A 20,063-nucleotide genomic window follows, 5' to 3' on the forward strand; every position below is an offset into this window, starting at 1 on the left:
TAATGGGAAAACTCTAAGCCAAAGGCCTGACAAAGGCAAAATATCATTTATGGAATGACTTTATATTATACTGTAGAATTTGATATTGTGTCCGACTTGTGATACAGTTTCCCATTTCTACAGTTAAAATGACATCGGTCTGTTTCAATTCCCGTCCTCTTTGATATTCATTGAAATCATTATGGTTCTATATACTAGTCTGCAAGAGTTTTATGAGACTTCACACCCTCTTTGTGGAAAAGAGCTTAGTCAAAGCAGCAGTACTGTAGAAAATATTTAATTATGTAACCGGACACAATGTCAGTTTCTGACGAGTCTAACAAAAGAAAGTGCTGATGAACCCGACTGTGAAGATTCTCAGTTATATAGGCTGATGCCATATTTAAAAGAGAGCGTGAGGACGATTCACCACTCATCTAAGCGACTTCTCTGTGACCTATGAAACTTCCCAATACCAACCCAACATATTGTCATCCTTATTTATTCCCACCATTACCCAAATGGTGTAATTTACCCAAGAACGTCCAAGAAAGCACTACAGTATAAATTGGATAGTCTCGTGGTACAAATCATGAGCGAATCACTCTGAGCTTGATTTCATGTAATGAAACTCGAAGTGGATTCGTCACGTAAAGAACGAAAATCTTCCTTTCAGACCTTACTTTGTATTTTATATGATTATGTCATCTAACATGTGTTTTTATTTGTTTTTTGTTTTTTGTTTTTTTCAAAACTCGACCCTCTGTGTCCACTCAACCTGGAGCTTTGATGAGTCATACTGAACGAGCACACTTTGTCTGGCATAGGAAAATAAAGACCTTCTTCCAATCGAGGGTATGCACATTAATTCAGACAAACGGGACAGTGATTATCCTGCACTCTGTGTGATGAATTGCTAATGTGAGATTCATTCAGATAAGCACGAGACTTGATAAAGCCCCTAACGGCGAGTGCAGCGCTCGGTGATGTGGCACCGTCAGCTTCTCAGGGACATGAGGCAGTGCAGCGTGGGCTCTCTCCACGCAACGTCTTTTTTTTTTTTGTGTGTGTGTGTCACTGAAGGCTCGATTTATCCTGCCCAATACCGTAGATGCCATGGGTGTGGATCTTTGTGATGCGTTTTTAGGAGGCAAGGACAACAAGTCGGCCAGCTGACTGTTGCTATGCAACAACGGGGAAACTTGAAAATTGAGTCCTTGTGCTGTGACTCAAAATAACCTTCGAAATGAAATGTTTGGTCGGGGAAAAAAATGCATAGTTTCCATTATGAGACAAAAATATATTTCCCATGCTGCACGCATGCTGCAGAGCTTCTCTACACCACAGCAACAGCTTTCAAGTGAATCCTCGTAATGTTGTAGCAACCGAGTTGGTTTCTAAGTCACCGTGTGGCTAGCTGCTTTGTTCCTTGTTTTGACTGATTATTTTTCGTGTGTGTACTTCGTCTGCAGAATTTCGGTTTACAGCGAAATAATGTCACTTGATTCTGTGAGTTGCTGTTTTAAATTCATATGTAATTCCTTCATAGCTGCATATGTTTACATCTGCACTGATTAGACCATGAATCACTTATCAAAACTTACCCTTTATTGGTGTTTGCAGGCTTATATTATAGGGAATTGAATTTTATGTGCTTAACACTGTAAATGAACGTGAGTTACTGTGAACTGCAGATGTCCGGTTCCTCCCTTGATGATCTGATTGATGGTTCCTTCTTTTTTTTTTTTCTGGTGTTGCAGGTGACCCTCTGTGAGTGACAGATGTGTGGCGCTGTGGAGAACCACTTGCGTCTCCCAGTGGAGATTTGAGTTCTGGGACACTGAGGTAGGTCCATGGGGATTTATTTATTTATTTTTCATTCTTCAAAAATGTTTCTCATGTATGTATACAATGTTTCACACTTACTAGATTCTGCCATATTTTTTTTTTCTTACAACAATATTCAACTCAAGGAAACACTTTTTTCATTCACGACTTCTTATAGCAGTTTCCATTTATCAGTCAAAGGTAACTACGGTGACTAGTTTTGCTTTGTCTTCTTCAGGATATTTTTTGTTGTTTTCTCAAGGTCTGCTTCTTCTGCGCTATATGTACAATCTGCTGGTAACAATACACAGCCTGGTCTAGTTGCAACAGCTTTTCCAAAAACGTGAGCTTCAGATTTACATGGCAGTTATATCGAACATTGCCTACAGGTAGGGATCAGGGAAGATACCAGCAGAATTTTTAACATTAATTAATTCCCCCGTGTGTGGAAGTTTAGATTCATATTATTATTATTTTATCTCATTCAAGATGTCTCAGGAGCGTCAGTCACTACGCCCTTGTTCATTTTGTGACTCAAGGATGAACAGAAGCGGGTGGCCAGCTCTTGAAAACCCTTCAACCTGTTTAATCTGATTTATATATAATTTTTCCAGATTGTTGCAGATGCTTTAACGTCCCATAAACAGCAGCTATAGTTTTCCCTTTAGTGTGAGTGTCATCTCAGCTCTATGTCCCCCCCATTACATCCTGTCTCAAAAAGGCAGAAAAACCACATAAAATGTTCATAACAAAATGCAATGCGCTCTCCCTTTCAGCATCATGGTGCTGTTGAGGATAACTCCTGCGGGATAACGACACATTTTGTCATATTTTTCATAATTGTGACGATCCGTCGGCTCTGACACGCCACTTACTGCTCACCGTTTTTCCTGAGAGCAGTATAATTGTTTTATTTTGTTTGTTTGTTTGTATTTTTTTTACGTTCATTGTTGCACGTTCGCCCCTGCCTGCTAGTCACTTCACTGCTGTTCCCATGGTAACTGATAAGCCTGCCCCGCCGACGGAGAATTTGTGCGAGCCTTTGACAGTTTGACAAGCCAGAGGAAATGAATGAGTCAGCCTTTCATAAAGAGCTGAACAAGCGTGCTAAATGGAGCCTTGCGATTCACGGACTCGGGTTTTAAGTAGTGTACTCGCACGAGGAGGTTTTTTTTCTAGTTCATATCTCCGGCTGCTGTGAGCGGCGAACATGAGTCGTCTATCTGCCCGTCCTGCAGCAAATCAGATATCCTGCTCCTTTGAGGCTGTTTTGTAACACATTCATGCTTATTTGCACCATTCTGAGAGTTATTTTATAATGGTGTACTGGAGAGCTTCTAAACTATTGTTTACTAGATTATAGTAATTGAAGTTTGTCTCTTTGGTTCATGTTACAATATAGCTCCAAAAATTAGAACTGGGTTCCTTACTGCCCAAACAAAGTGAGGAATGGTACATGTGTGACTTTTATGTAAACCATGACAAACGTTAGAGAAAAAAAAAACAACTGTAAATCCAGATAAAGTGTTCACGCTAATTTTATGCCCTGCGGTGTGGGTTTAACTAACAAGATTAAACAAGGGTGTGTCCACATCACGGCTTACTGAGGGAGTGACACATTAGAAGTGTGCACATTCAGTGTGACAGTGTTTCAGGCTTTTGAGAAGCAGCCTTTGCCGTGACTCACAAAGTTAATGCACACAGCTGCAACAGTGTTACGTCTGACAGTCTCAATAACGGCTGCGCAATCTCGGAGCTTGTTAACTTGCGCGTGCTAGAAAGCTGACTAAGGACACTGAACTGGATACAGAGTTTATTTACAACACCCAACCGTCACATGTCGCATGCTGTGGGAGCACGTTTTTGTTCCAGGGCGGGTGCATAGGACAAGGTGAGGAGTCACTCCGTCTTAATCTTCGTGCAATGACCACATGAACTCAGGCTATATTTACAAACCAAACTTCTGTTTAGGCTTGACGGTGCAAATTAGTGCACCTTGAAAAATCTGTCACAACGGAAGGCTTCATGCAATGAATATTTTTATTTACATGTATTCATTTTCAACATCTGTTCATTTGACCTATAGAAAAGAGCTCAGGATACACAGGCCACGCACTTTTGGCCAATCAGATGAAGCCCCAGCTAAGCCTCAGCTACACTCAGCTTATTTGGTGTTAGTTTAACAGCGAGGTTGATTAGAATAAAAGCCCAATTGGAACAAAAGTGCGTAAACAGCGTGAACCTCTGAAAGTCTGTCCATCTAACAGCAATTAGATTGTTTTATATAGAACCACTATATTGAATATGTGTAAAGTTATATAGACCCCTTCATGGTCTACGTCACTGTGACGTCACAGCATTAGCTGGAGGCAAAACGGGGACCTTAAGGTGAACACTGTCGACCGTAAAAAAAAAACGAAAAAAGCAAAAACACTAACTTGAAGTTTTATTGCCAGTCATAGACAACTTTGGTCGAACACAATAAAAAGAAAGGATTGGAGAGAGACAATCAACAACTCTCCGTTTGCAGTGCACATTTAATATAGAGTAATATTAATATCTAAGACTAAATTGTGACTGAAATAATGTTAAGTTAATTATTTGGAAGATTCTTGATACATGCTAATGCTAATTGTGAGCTAGCACTGCGTGTTGGTCTATGGTCTACGTTACCCTCCACAGTAGTTCTACTTACTTCTGGTAGTATATTTGTGAGAGTGAGTTTATTATTCTCTAAAATATGCATTTCCTCGTCTATTCTTGCCAAAATATGCTAACCACAGTTTACAGGCTATAGTGTTGCCTCCAGTTAAGCCCCGCCCCTCAATAAACATCACTCTGTTTACAAGCTGTGAATTGGTCTATTCTACCTGATGTTTTGTGGCATGTAAAACCTTTGTTAAATAATTATATAGTCAAGTTAAAATATCTAATCATGGTAATTTAAGTTGAATATTTTTAATTTAAACGTCAGTCAAAATTGCCGTTACTGTACATGTATAACAACATGCGTTACTGTGATTAACTTTGCAGTGACGGTTTAACTTCCACAGAATTAGAGAAACAGACTTGACGCATTTAATCGGCAGATAACAGAATCGGCGTGTGTGTCGGCTGTTGAACGTCTTACAATCAGCCAACGGACTCGAGCCTGAAATGTTAAATGGGATTTTCCCACTTTGAAGTGGTACTGGTTAGAGCTAATCCATAATCCCATCAAGTCAAACCCACAACAGCAGTCTTATGAGCGGCACGGTTAGGTAACCAGACTCGAGTTCCAAGAAGTTATTGAGGAAGACGCACACATTTTTCCTAGATGTTGAGAATGAAAAAGATAAATCACACATTCACATTTTATTTACTCGTCTTTGTATTTAACCAGTTTTTCCTTTAATATCCCTTGCTATATGTTTTGTTATTGTAGTGGTGTATTACAGACCTGAGTCAACATTGTGGCCCTTCTGCCTCTGGCTTTACTAAAGGTTAATAACAGTAACTTGATCGTCTTCGGTGAAAGGTTTTGGTGTCAAGTCATGAGAAAGGATGGCCTCAATTGTGAGCTGCAGTGTGATGCTGCCATTACATAAGCGTGGTTTATCTCTGCCATTTGTCAGCTTGGCGCTCTGCAACATCACCTACAGCCTGTATCCAAACTGTCGCTGGAGCCCGTGACTGTTCACCACCTCTTCTTCTCTCCTTCACTGAGGCACATGGCTCCTTCACAGCAAAGTTTTTTTGTTTTGTTTTTTTTTTTGTAGGATAAATAACGAGAAGATATTTTTTTCCACGGGACGAGCCGAAGTCTGAAGGAAATGAAATGACTCGTTATTTTCGGCAGTTCGCAGAAGTTAATTTTAGTTGCTGGGTGCAGGGAGCAGGGATGAGAGCGTGCTTGGATAATAAAGTAGAGGCCGTTTTGTAACTCACTTCAGAATCAGAATCACAATTACTTTATTGATCCCAGGGGGAAATTACTTTTCGTTACAGCAGCTCCTACCCAAAGTGCACCAGTGTTCAGAACAAAGAGCAATGTCGGCAATAAGAATAAGTAAGAGAATGTAAAAAACATAAGAGATATATATATATATTTGTATATATATGTATATGTATGTGTATGTGTATGTGTATATATATATATATATATTATTTATTCTAAGCAATTAAGTGTTAATTCACATTTCGAAACATTTGGTCAGATGGATCAGAGCTTTCCCGAACTGAAAGTTACGCGTGACTTATTTTGCGTTGCTTAATTAAGCTTTTTTTTTTCTTTTTTTTTTTTCTTTTGTCTGTCTGGCTTATTCTCGGATATTTCAGTATGAGTGAAACGAAACGAGTCACGCTTGGCCACATACGAGTTGTCAAATCGAAGCCTGCGTGCCTCCGCACCCTGGTTCAAGTCTCAAGTGGTTCAAGTGGTTCACTTCTCCATTGTGACAGGTGAGCTTGCAGGGGTGACTTATTATGCCACAGTGTACCCATGATCATCCCCAACAGAGCTGCAAGAAAAACCCATGATGAGTTTTATGACTCAGCGCTGATGACAGCCCTGATTCTAGTTACACGCTGCATCTCATTAACATTAACAGAGTTTCTCTGGATTTCGACGACTGCTTTCTACACACTGGCATTTAATTTGTCGTCATCTTGAAACTGGCTGCGGCTAACATGTGCTTGCCTCGAGATTTCAGGATGATGGAGTTATAATCGGAGGACAATTTGAATAATCATCTGGTGGAAAGTGAAGTGGTGCTTCAAGCGGAACAGGGGATCGTCTGCTAAGCAGAATTTTGTTCTCGTTGTCTCGTTGAAGAAGACCTTCTTTACCATTTCGTTCCAGTTGTCGGCACCTCATTAACACTGGTGTGCGCTCACCTTCTCATATTTTGGTCTTCTCTTCCTTTAAACCCTAAAAGACCCTTTGCTCTATTCAAATGGCTATAATTTAGGCAAATAAAAGAGTGAATGAGGAAGTTAACCTAAAAGCAGCCCTTTGAAGATGGATGGCAGTAATGGGAAGTGAAAGATGCATACTTATCTCCACATGATAACTGATATCTGAGTGGTGCTTCATCATGTGTTGCATTAATATCTTCCTCTTACGGGTTTCTCTTCTCCTTTTCTGCCATGACCTCACTACCCGCCGACTCTCTGCGTCCACCAGGCAGCCGAGGGGGCGTCTCTGAGGAAGATGCTGGGTTCAGAGCGCGGGGTTGTGGAAGAATGGCTCTCAGAATTCAAGGTAAACGCCTCCTCCTCTCCTCTCCTCTGCCCTCACTCATGAGACTCTCCTGACAATGAAATGTGATCCTGGGGCCATTTTTCTAAAGAAACCAGCACTATGGGTGTAACAGCTGTGATGAAGGAGAGCAAACGTCAATATTTACGTTCTAATAAAGTGAACTGAATGACATTAGAGCAACTAGGAACCAGGCTCGGGCTGAACGGTATGACCAAAAATGTGTGTCATTGTATATTTTTCAAAATTCTGACAGTATCACGGTATTTTTTCATGTATAATCACGTGTTCACAACATTTTCTGCTGGTTTAGAGAGAAATTAATGCAGTTGATTGACTAAGCATGGACTATTTCACTGTGATGAGCAAATATTGTAGAATAATCCCACACTAGTAGTAAAACAAACGACTGCTGATGTGGAAATCCAGGGACATTTACAGCTCGGAGAGAAAAAAAAAAAAGGAATTAACTGTTATCAAGATGAAATTAAAAAACAGGCACAGCAACGGTCATATTTTAACTGCTGTGTCTGTAATGTCAATAGCAGTGCTACCGTAACGATTGTAGTATGTGCGCAACATTTTTTTTTCTCATTCATAAAAAGCTAAAATTGAGAACATTTCTGGGGACGGCTTTAGCCGGGGGACAAGTCATCCAAAACAGGGACTGTCTCCAGAAATCGGGGGCATCTGGTCACCCTAAAAAAAAGCAAAAAATAAATAAATAAATAACGTCTTGCCGCTTCATTTTTCGAACCTTCCCATCTTCACCACACCACGCAGTGACACAGTCGCACCACGTGTGTCTCACGGAGCACTGGAAATCCATATAACAAATCACATGTCACTCAAATTCCAACAATCCTCCTGTTTGAAAGCTCTAAACAAGTCTGATGTTTTTATGAAATAGACTCAGAACATGTGAATGGAGTTGGCATCACTCGTGGTTTGGTTGAGTCACCAGGCTATAGTGAACACTGGCCTGGGTGCCTTACGTAATAGATTTAGTCAATTCTAGTATCGAATTGATCACGGCAGACTAATAATAGCTGCAGCAGTCGATCAACATACTACTTTGGTTAAGACGGAGACACACGGGAGAGGCCAGAGCTTTGTCAGTCACATGAAACCCAGTCACGTCCAAAGAATGAATCTGAATATTTATCTTACAAGCTGACAATAGCTTCAGCAAGCGAAGCATCATGTTAAACCCAAATATACTTTCGACTGACACCCATGTGTTTGTTGTCGACTTGACCGACTAGTTTTTCTTGTTCACAACACTGAGGCGGGAGAAGAGCGGCCTCCAGAGTATCAGACAAAACCTCGCCAGCGATAAATCAGCTGATGCTCCAAATCAGCGAGAGAAAAAGGCCAAATTCAGAGGGCAGATGAGCTAAACACAATAAATGACCGCGCTGAACGTTGGTGGGAGCGGAAGAGCAGAAGAACAACGTTAGGAACTAGAGGAAGGAGGGAATAGGAGATTAGATGTGAATGAGTCATGGCGAGAGCAGGAACATCGTGTCCTGTCCTCAAAATGACCATTCTGCCACGCTGAGAGGCGATCACTGCCTTCTGTCATCTTCAAAACACACACACACACACACACACACACACACACACACACACACCGTCTTGACCATTTGAATAATTCACCCCGGGTTATTCTGAGCCTGCCAGACATCATCACCCTGTCACTTCTTTTAAAGAGTTATTTTATTTGTCAAGATGGTATCTTTTCATGGGCAAATCCAATTTTTCTTAAACACCCCTAACAGGTTTTGCTGATTTTTAACAAGATATTTTTAGATGTCTCGCAAGGAAAACTGTTACAATAATAAAAATAATAAAAATAAAAGTGATGATGGGTGAATTCCTTGCAGGTGCTTCTATTAAAGGACTTTGCAAGCTGGCTCATGTCACGGCTTACTGTGTCGAACCTGATGTAAAGTCTACTCCTTCATCACACAACTCCAGGGAAAATTACACACAGGGCTAATTTGTCATAACCCCCAGTCTTGTTTAGAAATGCAAAATTCGAACGCCGCCTCTCAACGATCCTTTGTCTCTCCAGTCCTTACCAGAAACCCACATCCCCGGCTACGCGGGCAGCCTTCACCTGAAGAAGTCCCTGGTACCGGCCCTCTACAGAGTCATCCAGGACCCCAACAATGAGGTGACGAGTCCTAAGTGTTTTAGTCTGAAGGAAACGTGGTGTGTGTGACTGTGCCTGCACGTTGCGCGCTAAAGCACGCTCCGTCGTTGAGTGAGCGTATGATGGACGGCCACGGAGGCTGTACCAGCGACGTCACCTGTGGGACGGTGCACTGCGTTCTCTGGAGCATCTGCAGTTATTTTTGATTTGAGCACACAAATATGTCCTACACCAGCTAAAACCGTGTTTAGGCCTTAAACAGAGCCTAAGTTTTTGAGCAAACTGCCGAGGCAGCCAATAAGAAGAGGACTTTAATATCCCTCTAATGATACAGCGTCTGCCTCCAGATCTCTCGCCCCCAATTTTCCCCTCTATTTCACGGTCAAATTTGGATGTCAAGCAGACGGGGATCTAAGTTCTATTAGTGCTGTCGGTCGAGCTGCACAGTCACATTTATGAGTAGAGAAGAGACCCAGGACTGTGTGTGTGTGTGTGAGAGGAGTGTGCAAAGTTCGCCTGATGGCTGCCTGTTATTATTTTTTTTATTTATTTATTTTTTGATAAGGAGAGCAGACGCCTTGCCAAGTTCATTAATGAGTAGCTGCTTATTTCCCGGTCAGTCACAGTCCAGCGCGCACACACACTTACACAGTAGTGCTGCGTGTGCATTCACTTCACTGACCCCTCCACAGTGTAAACACACCGGCTCCCGCGAGACTGCGTCCGCCCAGGCTTTCATTTGTAGTGAATCGTCGCCGCGCGCCTCCCACTATTGACTGGCACCAGAACCTTCCCTCCGTCTGTCCGTCCCTCCGTCCCTCCGTGCAGCGGTCAGGAGGGTTTACTGATTCATGAGAACGGTGAAGACACTGTCGCCGTGTATTTGTGGTGGATGTTTGACGCTGAGGCCGTGTCAAAAACCTTTTGTGTATAAAAGAGATTTAATGTCGTTTTAGGACAGGTGTCAAACCTCGTTCCTCCTACATGTATTTTTTTACTGTTTTTTTTTGTCACCAAATGTATATATACATATTTATTGGCTGCATCACTCCCACTAAATATCATGACCATCTTAAAATAAACCTTTGAATGGGCGACGTTTTTATTTCATTGTGAGAATTGTATGAATTATAAAAGGTAAAAGTAGGACATTATTTGATGCAACGTTGCCTTATTTTATTAGTATAAGTTATCACACCGATTCCTTGAGAGCAGCAACATAAATACTACACCGATCAGCCACAACATTATGACCACTGACAGTAGAAGTAAATAACATAACGTTCTGACCTGGCATTCATGTGGATGTTACTTGGACATGTACCACCCACCTGGACCAGACCAGGTTCCTTCACCCCGTAGCAACTGTTTTGGAGGAAACAATATTAGGAAGGTGGTCATAATGTTATGCCTGATAGGTGTGTATAAACAGAAATTAACCTTTCATATTCTGTTCTCTGTTTATTGATGACCTTTCTAGAGCAACGTTGTTGTAAACTCAGGGACTAATCTACGTTTACTTGTGTTGGTCTGGTACCCAGCTGCTGGAGCCCGTGTGCCACCAGCTGTTCGAGCTGTACCGGAGCTCAGAAGACCGCTTGCGACGCTTCACCCTGCAGTTCCTGCCCGAGCTGGTGTGGGTGTATCTGCGAGTCACTGCCAGCAGGGACCGTCAGAGCAACGGCTGCATCGAGGCCCTACTCTTGGGCATCTACAACCTGGTGGGTGGCGTCAGCCTGTTGAGGTCTGGTGATGGTGGTGGGGCAGTCATGACCTTTTAGGACGCTCATCCTGTGCTAAGTGCATCAGTATTAATCATCAAATCAACTTTCAGGTGTTTTTTTATTTAGTTTTTTTTTTAGATGCTTGGGTTGTCACGGTGTTTTTTATTTTTTTTTTTCGTGCATAATCACGTGTTCAAGCAACGTTTTCTACTGGTTGAGAGAGGAATTAATGCAGTAGGTTGACTAAGGATGGACCGTTTTACTGTCATGATGAGTAAATGTTGTAGAATAGTAGTCATAGTAAAACAGGTTTGCATGGCCCCGTGTTAGCGCTGCCTGCTGATGTGGAAATCTGGGGACATTTACAGGTCGGAGATATAAAAAAAGAAAAAAAGTATTAAATGTTATCGAGATGAAATTAAGAAAGAGAGACAATTATGGTTTCCTTTATTTTGACATATCTATTCATATTTAAACATATTTAAACTGCTATGTCTGTAATGTTAATAGCAGCGTGACCAGCTACCGTAATAATTGTAGTATGCGTGCAACCTTTTCCCTCATTTGTAAAAAGCTAAAATTGGGGACATTTTTGGGGACAGCTTTAGCCGGGGGACGGGTCTTCCAAAATGGGGAATGTCCCCAGAACTCGAGGACGCATGTTCCCCCAAATCTTCTCGTTCTGCTGCTTAATTTTTCGGACATTTCCATCTTCACCACGCCTCACAGCGACGTACTTGCATCATCCATGTTTAGAAGAGCTACACTGAAAACGGTCCGGTCAGAAACAGTGTCTCGCATTCCCAGCACCGTGTAATCAAATTCACCGGTATCCCGGTATTACAAATTCACATCATAACGAAAAAAATACCAGTATTCCAGTACGCGTTGAAGAAATGAAACTGAACTTGTAGAATTTCTGGGAAGTTGAGGTTTAAATAGGAAAACTTAATAGGAAACTTGATTGACAGATTTTACTCACTAAGGTTTCCCTGTTAAACCTCAACTTCCCACCGGTCTCTCAGAACTAAAGAAGCTCCTCGGAATGAGTGGCGAAACGTCCCCAAGAAATTCTGCAAGTCCAGTTGCTTTTTTTTTTTCTTCTTCTTTTTTTTTTTAACGCCCTTTGGATTACCATGACCTGGATGAAGCGGTAAACCGAACAGCCCTTTGCTCAAAGCATCTCAGAGAACCGACCACAGTCCTTCTGTGCATCCAGGCTGTCTGGGTTTTAGGATGTAGGAGTTAGAATCAATACAAAAATTAAGAGTATTGAGTATCGCCCCTGCTTCATCCTTTTAATGGATTGTGGATACAAGTGGGTGTCAGGTGTTGGATAGTCGGTCCATTTGCATGCACACTAATATCCTACTATTATTCCAAATATCCTGAGTGTGATACAGGTCTTGTAACCACATACGTGGTTTGGATATATACAAGCCTTTTTCAAAAAGTAGCGTTTTCATTTCATTTGGATATATCCATATTAGTCTGGTATTTTTGGACATGTTGCTTTTGGATATTCACAGTTATTAAGGCTCCAGACGTTCAATCATCAGCGTGGAAATCTGAATTAAAATCCTGCCGCTTGTAAACGTGACAGTTGAACTTTATCAGATTAAGAACCAAAAACTGAATATTTTGTGTAAACACAGTCACCGACTGGAGGAATATTCCACTTTGAGTGTCAGCTTGAGAGGCGCAGCTTTGTCACTGACCCCGACTCTAAGAAACGCAGCATCGTCCTGTAGTTTTGAATGAGTAGCGTTGAGAACTAGTGTCCAGTTTCCTGCTGTTGAACGTAACCCTTCAGACACTGTAGGATGCGACAGTTAGCCAGACAGCAGCTTATATTGATCCCCGCCAGTCGAGAAGGGAGCCTTTGTTCGGTTGCCAATTCTCAAATCTGTCTCCTGCTCATTCATGTAAAAATAACTCACATTAAGCAAATGCGTCGCTGGGTGAATATAGGCGGTTAAAATATTTTTAGCCGGAAGTCGGTAACGTTTTTACGACCAACTTTGAATGGATCTTTGTTAATGTCGGATGGACCGAGTTAGACCTGCGCTAGTAAAGGTGGAACATTAGCGAGGTTGTGTGTGTGCGTGTGTGTGTTGACTTCAAAGACGACCCACGGGGAAGATCCCAGTTAATGGGTAGACCTGAGATGGATTGCATCATCGGGAAACACCCGGGGGGAAATGGGCCAAGAGCGAAAGATATCAATAGAAAGAGCTTCATGTCAGCCAGCGCTGCTAAGGGTATATCCATGCATAATTTATTCCTCTGTGTCTATACCGCTTAACACACACACATACGCACTTCCATACTGTGCGTGCTCACATACACTCTCGCCATCAGCTCTGATAAACAGCTCTGGTCTCAGCAGGCCCGTCATATATTCAGAGATGTCCCGTTAGGCAGTGAAGGGCAGAGCGAGGCCTGAACCCGCAGTACACTAGGAGATGGAGGGGATTTTTTTGTGAACATTTGCAAAGATAATCATCTACACCTAGAGCCAACACAATAATTGATCTGAAATGTCTGCCGTGCTTGGAAAAAGATGTTTAGATAACTCCTAAACCCAGACAATCCTCTTCAGCTGCACATAATGGGAACGACAAGTGTTTCCTGCCAAATAATTTATTCCCAGCTGTATATCTCTGTGAATGTGCTGCATTTTATTCGTTTATTTATTTATTTAGCAGCAGCGGTGGCGAGCGGGGGAGATAATCAGGCAGCACTTTTAGAAATGGCATCGTTTTCAGGGACACATTAATCTCTGTTACGTATCGCGGCGCAAAATTGGAATTGAGTGGCGAGGGCAGTGACGTTTTTAATCTCGGTCGCAGTCAATAACGCGTACCAGCAGGGTTCAGGAGCCGTTTGCAACCAGGTCCACAGAAAAAAGAAAAAAAAAAAGACACAAACTGAGTTAATTCAAATCAGATGCATTTTAAGATAAATCAGAAATGTGTACCAGACCGCTTTCACTCAGCGACACAGCTTGACCGTCTCTTCCTCGCTGTGTTTCTTCCTTCAGGAGATTGTGGACAAAGATGGCAACAGCAAGCTCCTCTCCTTCACAATCCCGTCCCTGTCCAAACCATCGATATATCACGAGGTAAGACTCCCGAGCGTCCCCGTCTGCCGACGCAGCCAGGAATTTTTTCCAGCAGACACCTCTCCTCTCTTTATCACACCATCTGTGTTGAGTGGCACTGAGACTCATTTAAGTGGCAATTTGGAAGATGGCACCTCTTAATTGTCTCAGCACTACAGCAGGTCTGTTCTTATTAACCTCTGCTTCAGAGCTCAGCTGTCTGTGTGGCTTAGACAGACGAATGTTCGTTAATCTGTGTGTTGGTTTTTTTTATTTAACCAATTTAATTAATCGGATAAGAATAGTGCAAGTGCCAGAGTGTTGTTAAAACATATTACAGATCATTCGTGACCAGTTTTGAGGGTCTTTCCCAGTTTTTAAGACATATTTAGTACAACAGGGCTCATTTTTACTCCTTGTGTGTTCTTTTGAAAGACTCTTTAGGCCACAGTCATGTGTGTCACTGATTATACTTGCCTTCTTTTTTAATTCCTTTTTCAATTGTGACTTGTGAGGCTTTTGAGTAACTGCGCGGCCACAAGAAAGTACCTCATCGTTGTTTTGTTATAGTCACGTCTCCGTGACAATCCAGAATTGTACGCCTTATGTCACAGGTGGCAAACGCACGGCCCGCGGGCCTGATATGGCCCGCAGCAGCATGAATTTGCAAAGTGTGAAAATGACATAGAAGACTGCATTCTTTTCAATGAAAATAACTCCTATCTCTAATTTGTCCACTGTTGTAGTCAGAGAGGTTGAAGAATACAACAATGAGACCCAGAGCTAAACAACAGACAGCAATGAGCCCAAACTGAACTTATCTTCCTCAAGAAATTTCCCTTTTTTTTAAAGGATACTTTATAAATGTAAACATTCTCCTAATTTACTTTAAAAAGTCTTGAGTTGCCTCAACATCCCGCTTGAGATCAAAGTGGGCTGTACGTGGCCCCTGAACTAAGATGATTCTACCGCACATGTTGCTGCAACTTTTTCTTATCAAATATCAATGGGTCACGAGTTAGAGACAACAGTGGTGATTTCTTGTGATTTAAAACAAATGGACTTTAACGTCATTCCACTAATTAATCCTGCTTTAACTGATCAGCGCGGTAGTTAACTGGACGTCCTGACCTAGGACTCTTTACCGAGGGCTGATGTCCAGGTGTTTTTTAGGCATTTTGTTTTTTTTTTCACTGAATCTTTTCATACAGTACGACGGCCCTCGGTAGGCGCCCGTCAGTATGTGTGTGAGTGTTTATGAGGCTACAGTGGGTGATGAGTGCTGAGGGCGATTTATCGCAGTAATTACAAGCTCGAGAGGCTCTTCCCTCCATGCTGAGAGAATGGAGGAAAGAGGAGGGGGTGCGCGAGCGTGTGTACGAATCACAACAAGCTTTCCTGGCCGTAGTACCGCTCTGCTCATCACATGGCCTTATCTCTGGGCCTCCAGCGTTGGCATACTCCAGCACCTCTTACTCCTTTTTAATTAATCCATCCGTCTCTCAGTTCTGCTCAGAGTAGGACAGGATACCGAGGACGGAGTATTAATTCAATTTAGGTATGACTTTTACCAGAATAAATTAGCCCCTTGACACATTCTCACACGCAGTGTTAGATTCCACTAAGCAATTTCCTGTGTTACCAAATCAGCCTAAATCTTAGGATTGACTCAACACAGGGGTGTACACTGGCAGTGTGTATTTCATGCTCATTCATTATATACATTGTGAAATAATAAAAATAAAAGACCTACAGAACTAGAAGAATTTGAACACGAGGACTTAGGTGCTGTGAGGCTGAAAGCCACGTTACTGTGATGAAGGTCAGGTGACATACAAGGACATGTTTTGTAATTGAGGACGGGGGTGGAGTGTCTTTGGGTTTCCCCTGGGAAAATTTCATTGCAGAGATGGTAAGCTGCTCAAATCCCTGCGCGTCTTTCTTGTGTAATGATCTACTTTGTTACCAGACAACACAAGATCCTCTCTCTGAAACTCTAGATGTGCCAATTAACATCTCAGGAATTTCCCCCAAAGTCTAAAAAGGGTTAGTTTTCCTTTCGCTAGTCGAGGCAAACGCTTTGGGGAAACGCTGACGGATCGTATATGTTTGTTGAAGTTGAAGAAAGTGGAAGCAGGAACTAGGTAGAAGTTATGACATTAATGTTGCGTGAATAAGTTGCAGAAGGTAGAGGTGCAGGGATGATCGTAAGAGACGGGGTGTGGTTGAAGAGTCGTGCAGTCTGCAAATTACAGACTAAAATCCATCCATATTCAAACTAATAAAAAAATAAAAACATGATGAAAAAGTCCAGCAGCGATATGACTCCGCTGTAATATAAAATGTGTTCCCTTTGCGCCGTTCCCTCTGTTAGCATCTCGTAAAACCCAGCGTGTTGGACAAGTGTCTAATTTAATAATGTTTCCGTTTTTAGCCATCCAGCCTGGGGTCCATGGCGCTGACGGAGGGAGCTCTCTGTCAACATGACCTGATCCGAGTGGTGTACAGCGGCCTCCACCCTCAGAGAGAGACCTTCACTGCACAGAACAGGTACTTCCCCTGAGATGTTGGTCAGACCGATCATAGACATTGTGCGTTGTTTTGCTTTTGTTGCTTTTTGATCACTTAGCAGCACTTGAGGCTGTACAGTTTTCTAAACGCACACCATCACTGCACTGATTCCAGCTTCCAGTCATCGTTCCCTCGTATTTATAGCTATTTTATCACAACAAAACTTTCCTTTACCTTACATCAACTCTTTGCCCACAAGATGAAAGAGACCTTTTAAGATAATCAGATCATAACCCTTGATTCTCATTCAGTCTCCTCTGGCTGTTCTCTGCAGGCCTGAAAGCTTTTTTGGCTCTCGCCAGTTTTCCTGCTGCTGCGGATGAATGATAGCGTAGCATAGTAATGAAGCATGCCAGAAATCCTGCTAGAAAATGCTCCTCTTCTGCATCGAAATGAGCTGAGTTGCATTTTGTACGTATGTATTTGTATCCAGTGACGTAAAAGCAGAAATGGACATGACTAAGCGCTCATCAGAGCCGATGATGTCCAGAGCAGTTTGGCCCTCGAGCTGCGCTGAACACGACACATCATTAATATCCTGAATGGTTTTCAGCAGGGCCGGGCCTTGCAGTGTATCCAGACGTCCATTTGTGCAGCTGAGATAGTGTTTATGAGAAGAAAGCCCAAAGCTTCTGAGAAGTGCACTCAATTATTGTCCTTTCATTTAAGGCACTTTCTCCTGGTTGCCATCTGTGAGCATGCACACTCTTAGTCAAAAACATCATATGCACAATATTAAGATTTTACACTGAGGGCTAAAAGGCAATCATTTCAAGTAGTTTTGTTTTGATTGCATTTCACTCAGAGGGCAGATGTCGCAAACCATCTCAAATCCCTCATGAACTCTTTGCGACCTATGTTAGAAATGGAGTTATGTGTCCAAACGGTCCGGCACAAATGATATGTGTTCTATATGATTATTATCATTTCGCATTCAGTATTAACCTATCCCTTTACTAAAATATGTTGGATTCATGTTAATGTGTATTTAAAGACATTTAAAAATATGTATATACATATATATATATACATATATATATATATATATATATAAAACATGTCTAATCAACCAAATATTTTGCGACGCCCCTGCAGTGCCTCCACGAAGACCTATGCCTTAAATTACACCTACTGTTATTTGTTGTCCCTGCTAGTTCTTGACAAATCTCTCTCTAATGAGGGGAAAGCCTATGATGGATAAGATAACTGGTAAATGGTAAATGAACAACGGGCTAACTAGACATCGTCACATTGCACTTTTCATCACGTTTCATTGTAGGTCCAGAAAAAAAGAGCATTTACAATGTAACCGTTGAACTTTTTATACAATAGATCCAATCAGAAAACTCATTATTTAAATCACGTCACTTCTAAGGTCTGTTGTATTGGTTTTAAAGCGGCAAAACTCAAGCGAGAGCAGTGTAATCAGAAGTTCCCGACACATTGAGTTTCACAGGAATAATGTCTTAATTGATGATCGGGGAAAAAAATGCTCATATTTGACTAAACGATGCCACTGCAAGACGTAAATATGAGAGTGTCCGAGAATGATGTTTGCGTTGATGTGTTGAAATCTCCCCAACGTGGCGGCCCGGTACATGGCTTTACACCCGGCTATATTCAGAGGCACTACAACAGTGAGAAACACGGGCAGCTGGCCAAGCTCTGATTGATAGTCGTATAAAAAAAGCCCTCTGCTTCCCCGTTTGGCGGGGCATCGCCGCTTTGCCCCAATAGAGAAACCTCCCATGTGTGTTGTGCAGACACGCACATTTTTCAGGTTGATTAAGCAACACCCTTGCTTGCTCACCCACATGCATCCCAATAAATAACTGCCAAACATTCGTGACAATAAACTGGCGATGTACTATGAATCCTCAGTAGCTGTCAGTTAGGTGTGACTGCATCTTCAGTGTCGGATATTCTGCCTTTGTCCCGACACTTCAGCACTGTTTGGAGTTTAAGGGTTATTACTGCAGTATGTTTAGGTATGCATCAACAACCCTTACATTGTACGAGCGTGAACAAAACTGCTTAGGTGGACAATTCGCTTAGCAGACTATTTAACAGTTCATAGAGTTGATAAATTGCTTGAGCAGTTCTGCATAAGTGCCTTGAGTACAGGTGTCTCTGGAGTGGACATAGTTGGAGAAGTTGCAACGGAGTTTTGTTTGGAAATATCGATTTTCAGTGTCTTAATATTGATCTTAAAAGAAAAAAAGAAAGTCGTGTTTTTGCATGTTTGTTGTTTCTTGTTTTTTAAGCTGCGTTTAAAATGTCTCAGTGACTATGTAGAATATTGCAAAATATCGCAATATCATGATATCGCAATAATGTATCGTATCGTGACTCAAGTTTCGTGATGCGTATCGTATCGTGAACCCACCCCTAATGTAAATATAAATAGATCATATGATCTCTGTCTGAAACGAGCGGAGTGGGTTATCGTTCCTCCTTTTTTTTTTTCTTTCATAGATAAATATTTAAAGTGTTATAAAGTTAATTTCGCCCCTAATACGTGTCTGTCTGCCTTTTATTTTTGCTTGGTTACAGGTTTGAGGTGTTGTGTTTCCTCATGCTGTGCTACAACTCTGCTGTGGTCTACATGCCCCTCTCCTCCTACCAGTCAGTCTGCAGGATGAGCTCACGGTGAGAAAAACCTTTTCTGCACCCACTTAAGTAGCTCCGCGCAGTCCTCGCGCTGTCCTCCGTGCCGACTGTCCTCTTGCAGGAGGATTTATGAGGACAATTTCATCAGACGTCGGCCAGTTAGCTCGTTTGATTTGCCAAATAAAAACATAACTGCTGGATACCTGTCTGTCTTGTAAACACTGAGAGTTATTAGAAATGGCCTAATGTGTATTTCTGTAGTGAAGCCGTTCCTCCAGTGATTGTTCCACCGCAGCGTGCACACATTTCAGGATATGAATTGTTGCCTATGCTGCGACAACGCCTGAAGCAAGTTCAGTCTAGACAGATGGCAAACTGTGCCTCTGAAGATTTCAGAGCTCAAGAACAATGCGCGCTCTTGGAGGTCAGCCTCACAGTGTAGACTCCCAACACCCCATTGTCCGACCTTGTCCGACCTCTACAAATGTTAAATAGTTGATATTTGGCTCAGATTCATCCACTGTTTTCATGTCTTTGCTCTTTGTTTACTCTGGAAGTGACTAATGCTCCCTTTAGCTTTAGTTCTTCCCGTCCCAACACATCTGACCGGTACTTCCTACAGGAACATTATTTAATCACCAGAACAACTTTTATTTTTTTCTCTCTTTCTTACATCACCTCCCTCTTTAGGTTGTGTGTGTGTGGATTCCCCCGGCAACAGCAGAAGCTTTGGAGGGAGCCGTGCAACCGCGTGCTGCTGGACCCGGAGTTCATGGTGCAGATGCTAACTGCCGTTTATCACGCCATGTAAGTATCTTTTTAAAGATGAAAAAAAGCAGGACACAACATTGA

General features: G+C 42.1%; 1 protein-coding gene across 7 annotated transcripts in view; it reads left to right on the forward strand.

The window, feature by feature from the left end:
* LOC125017232 (protein FAM126B-like) overlaps positions 1–20,063 on the forward strand; it is a 43,358-nt gene that overhangs the window by 11,672 nt on the left and 11,623 nt on the right. For 4 of the 7 annotated variants that reach the window (XM_047600112.1, XM_047600116.1, XM_047600118.1 and 1 more), the window contains exons 2-9: positions 1,740–1,824; positions 6,971–7,048; positions 9,123–9,224; positions 10,745–10,924; positions 13,971–14,051; positions 16,465–16,580; positions 19,155–19,250; positions 19,902–20,018. In XM_047600112.1, the coding sequence (XP_047456068.1) occupies positions 6,998–7,048; positions 9,123–9,224; positions 10,745–10,924; positions 13,971–14,051; positions 16,465–16,580; positions 19,155–19,250; positions 19,902–20,018 (743 nt within the window). In that variant the 5' untranslated portion in view covers positions 1,740–1,824; positions 6,971–6,997. Of the gene's footprint in view, positions 1–1,730; positions 1,825–3,375; positions 3,698–6,123; positions 6,247–6,970; positions 7,049–9,122; positions 9,225–10,744; positions 10,925–13,970; positions 14,052–16,464; positions 16,581–19,154; positions 19,251–19,901; positions 20,019–20,063 lie in introns of those variants that run through there. The other 3 variants (XM_047600113.1, XM_047600114.1, XM_047600115.1) reach the window with 3 other exon arrangements.

The sequence above is a fragment of the Mugil cephalus genome, chromosome 12, assembly GCF_022458985.1.
Source record: "Mugil cephalus isolate CIBA_MC_2020 chromosome 12, CIBA_Mcephalus_1.1, whole genome shotgun sequence".
Classification (NCBI taxonomy): Eukaryota; Metazoa; Chordata; class Actinopteri; order Mugiliformes; family Mugilidae; genus Mugil; species Mugil cephalus.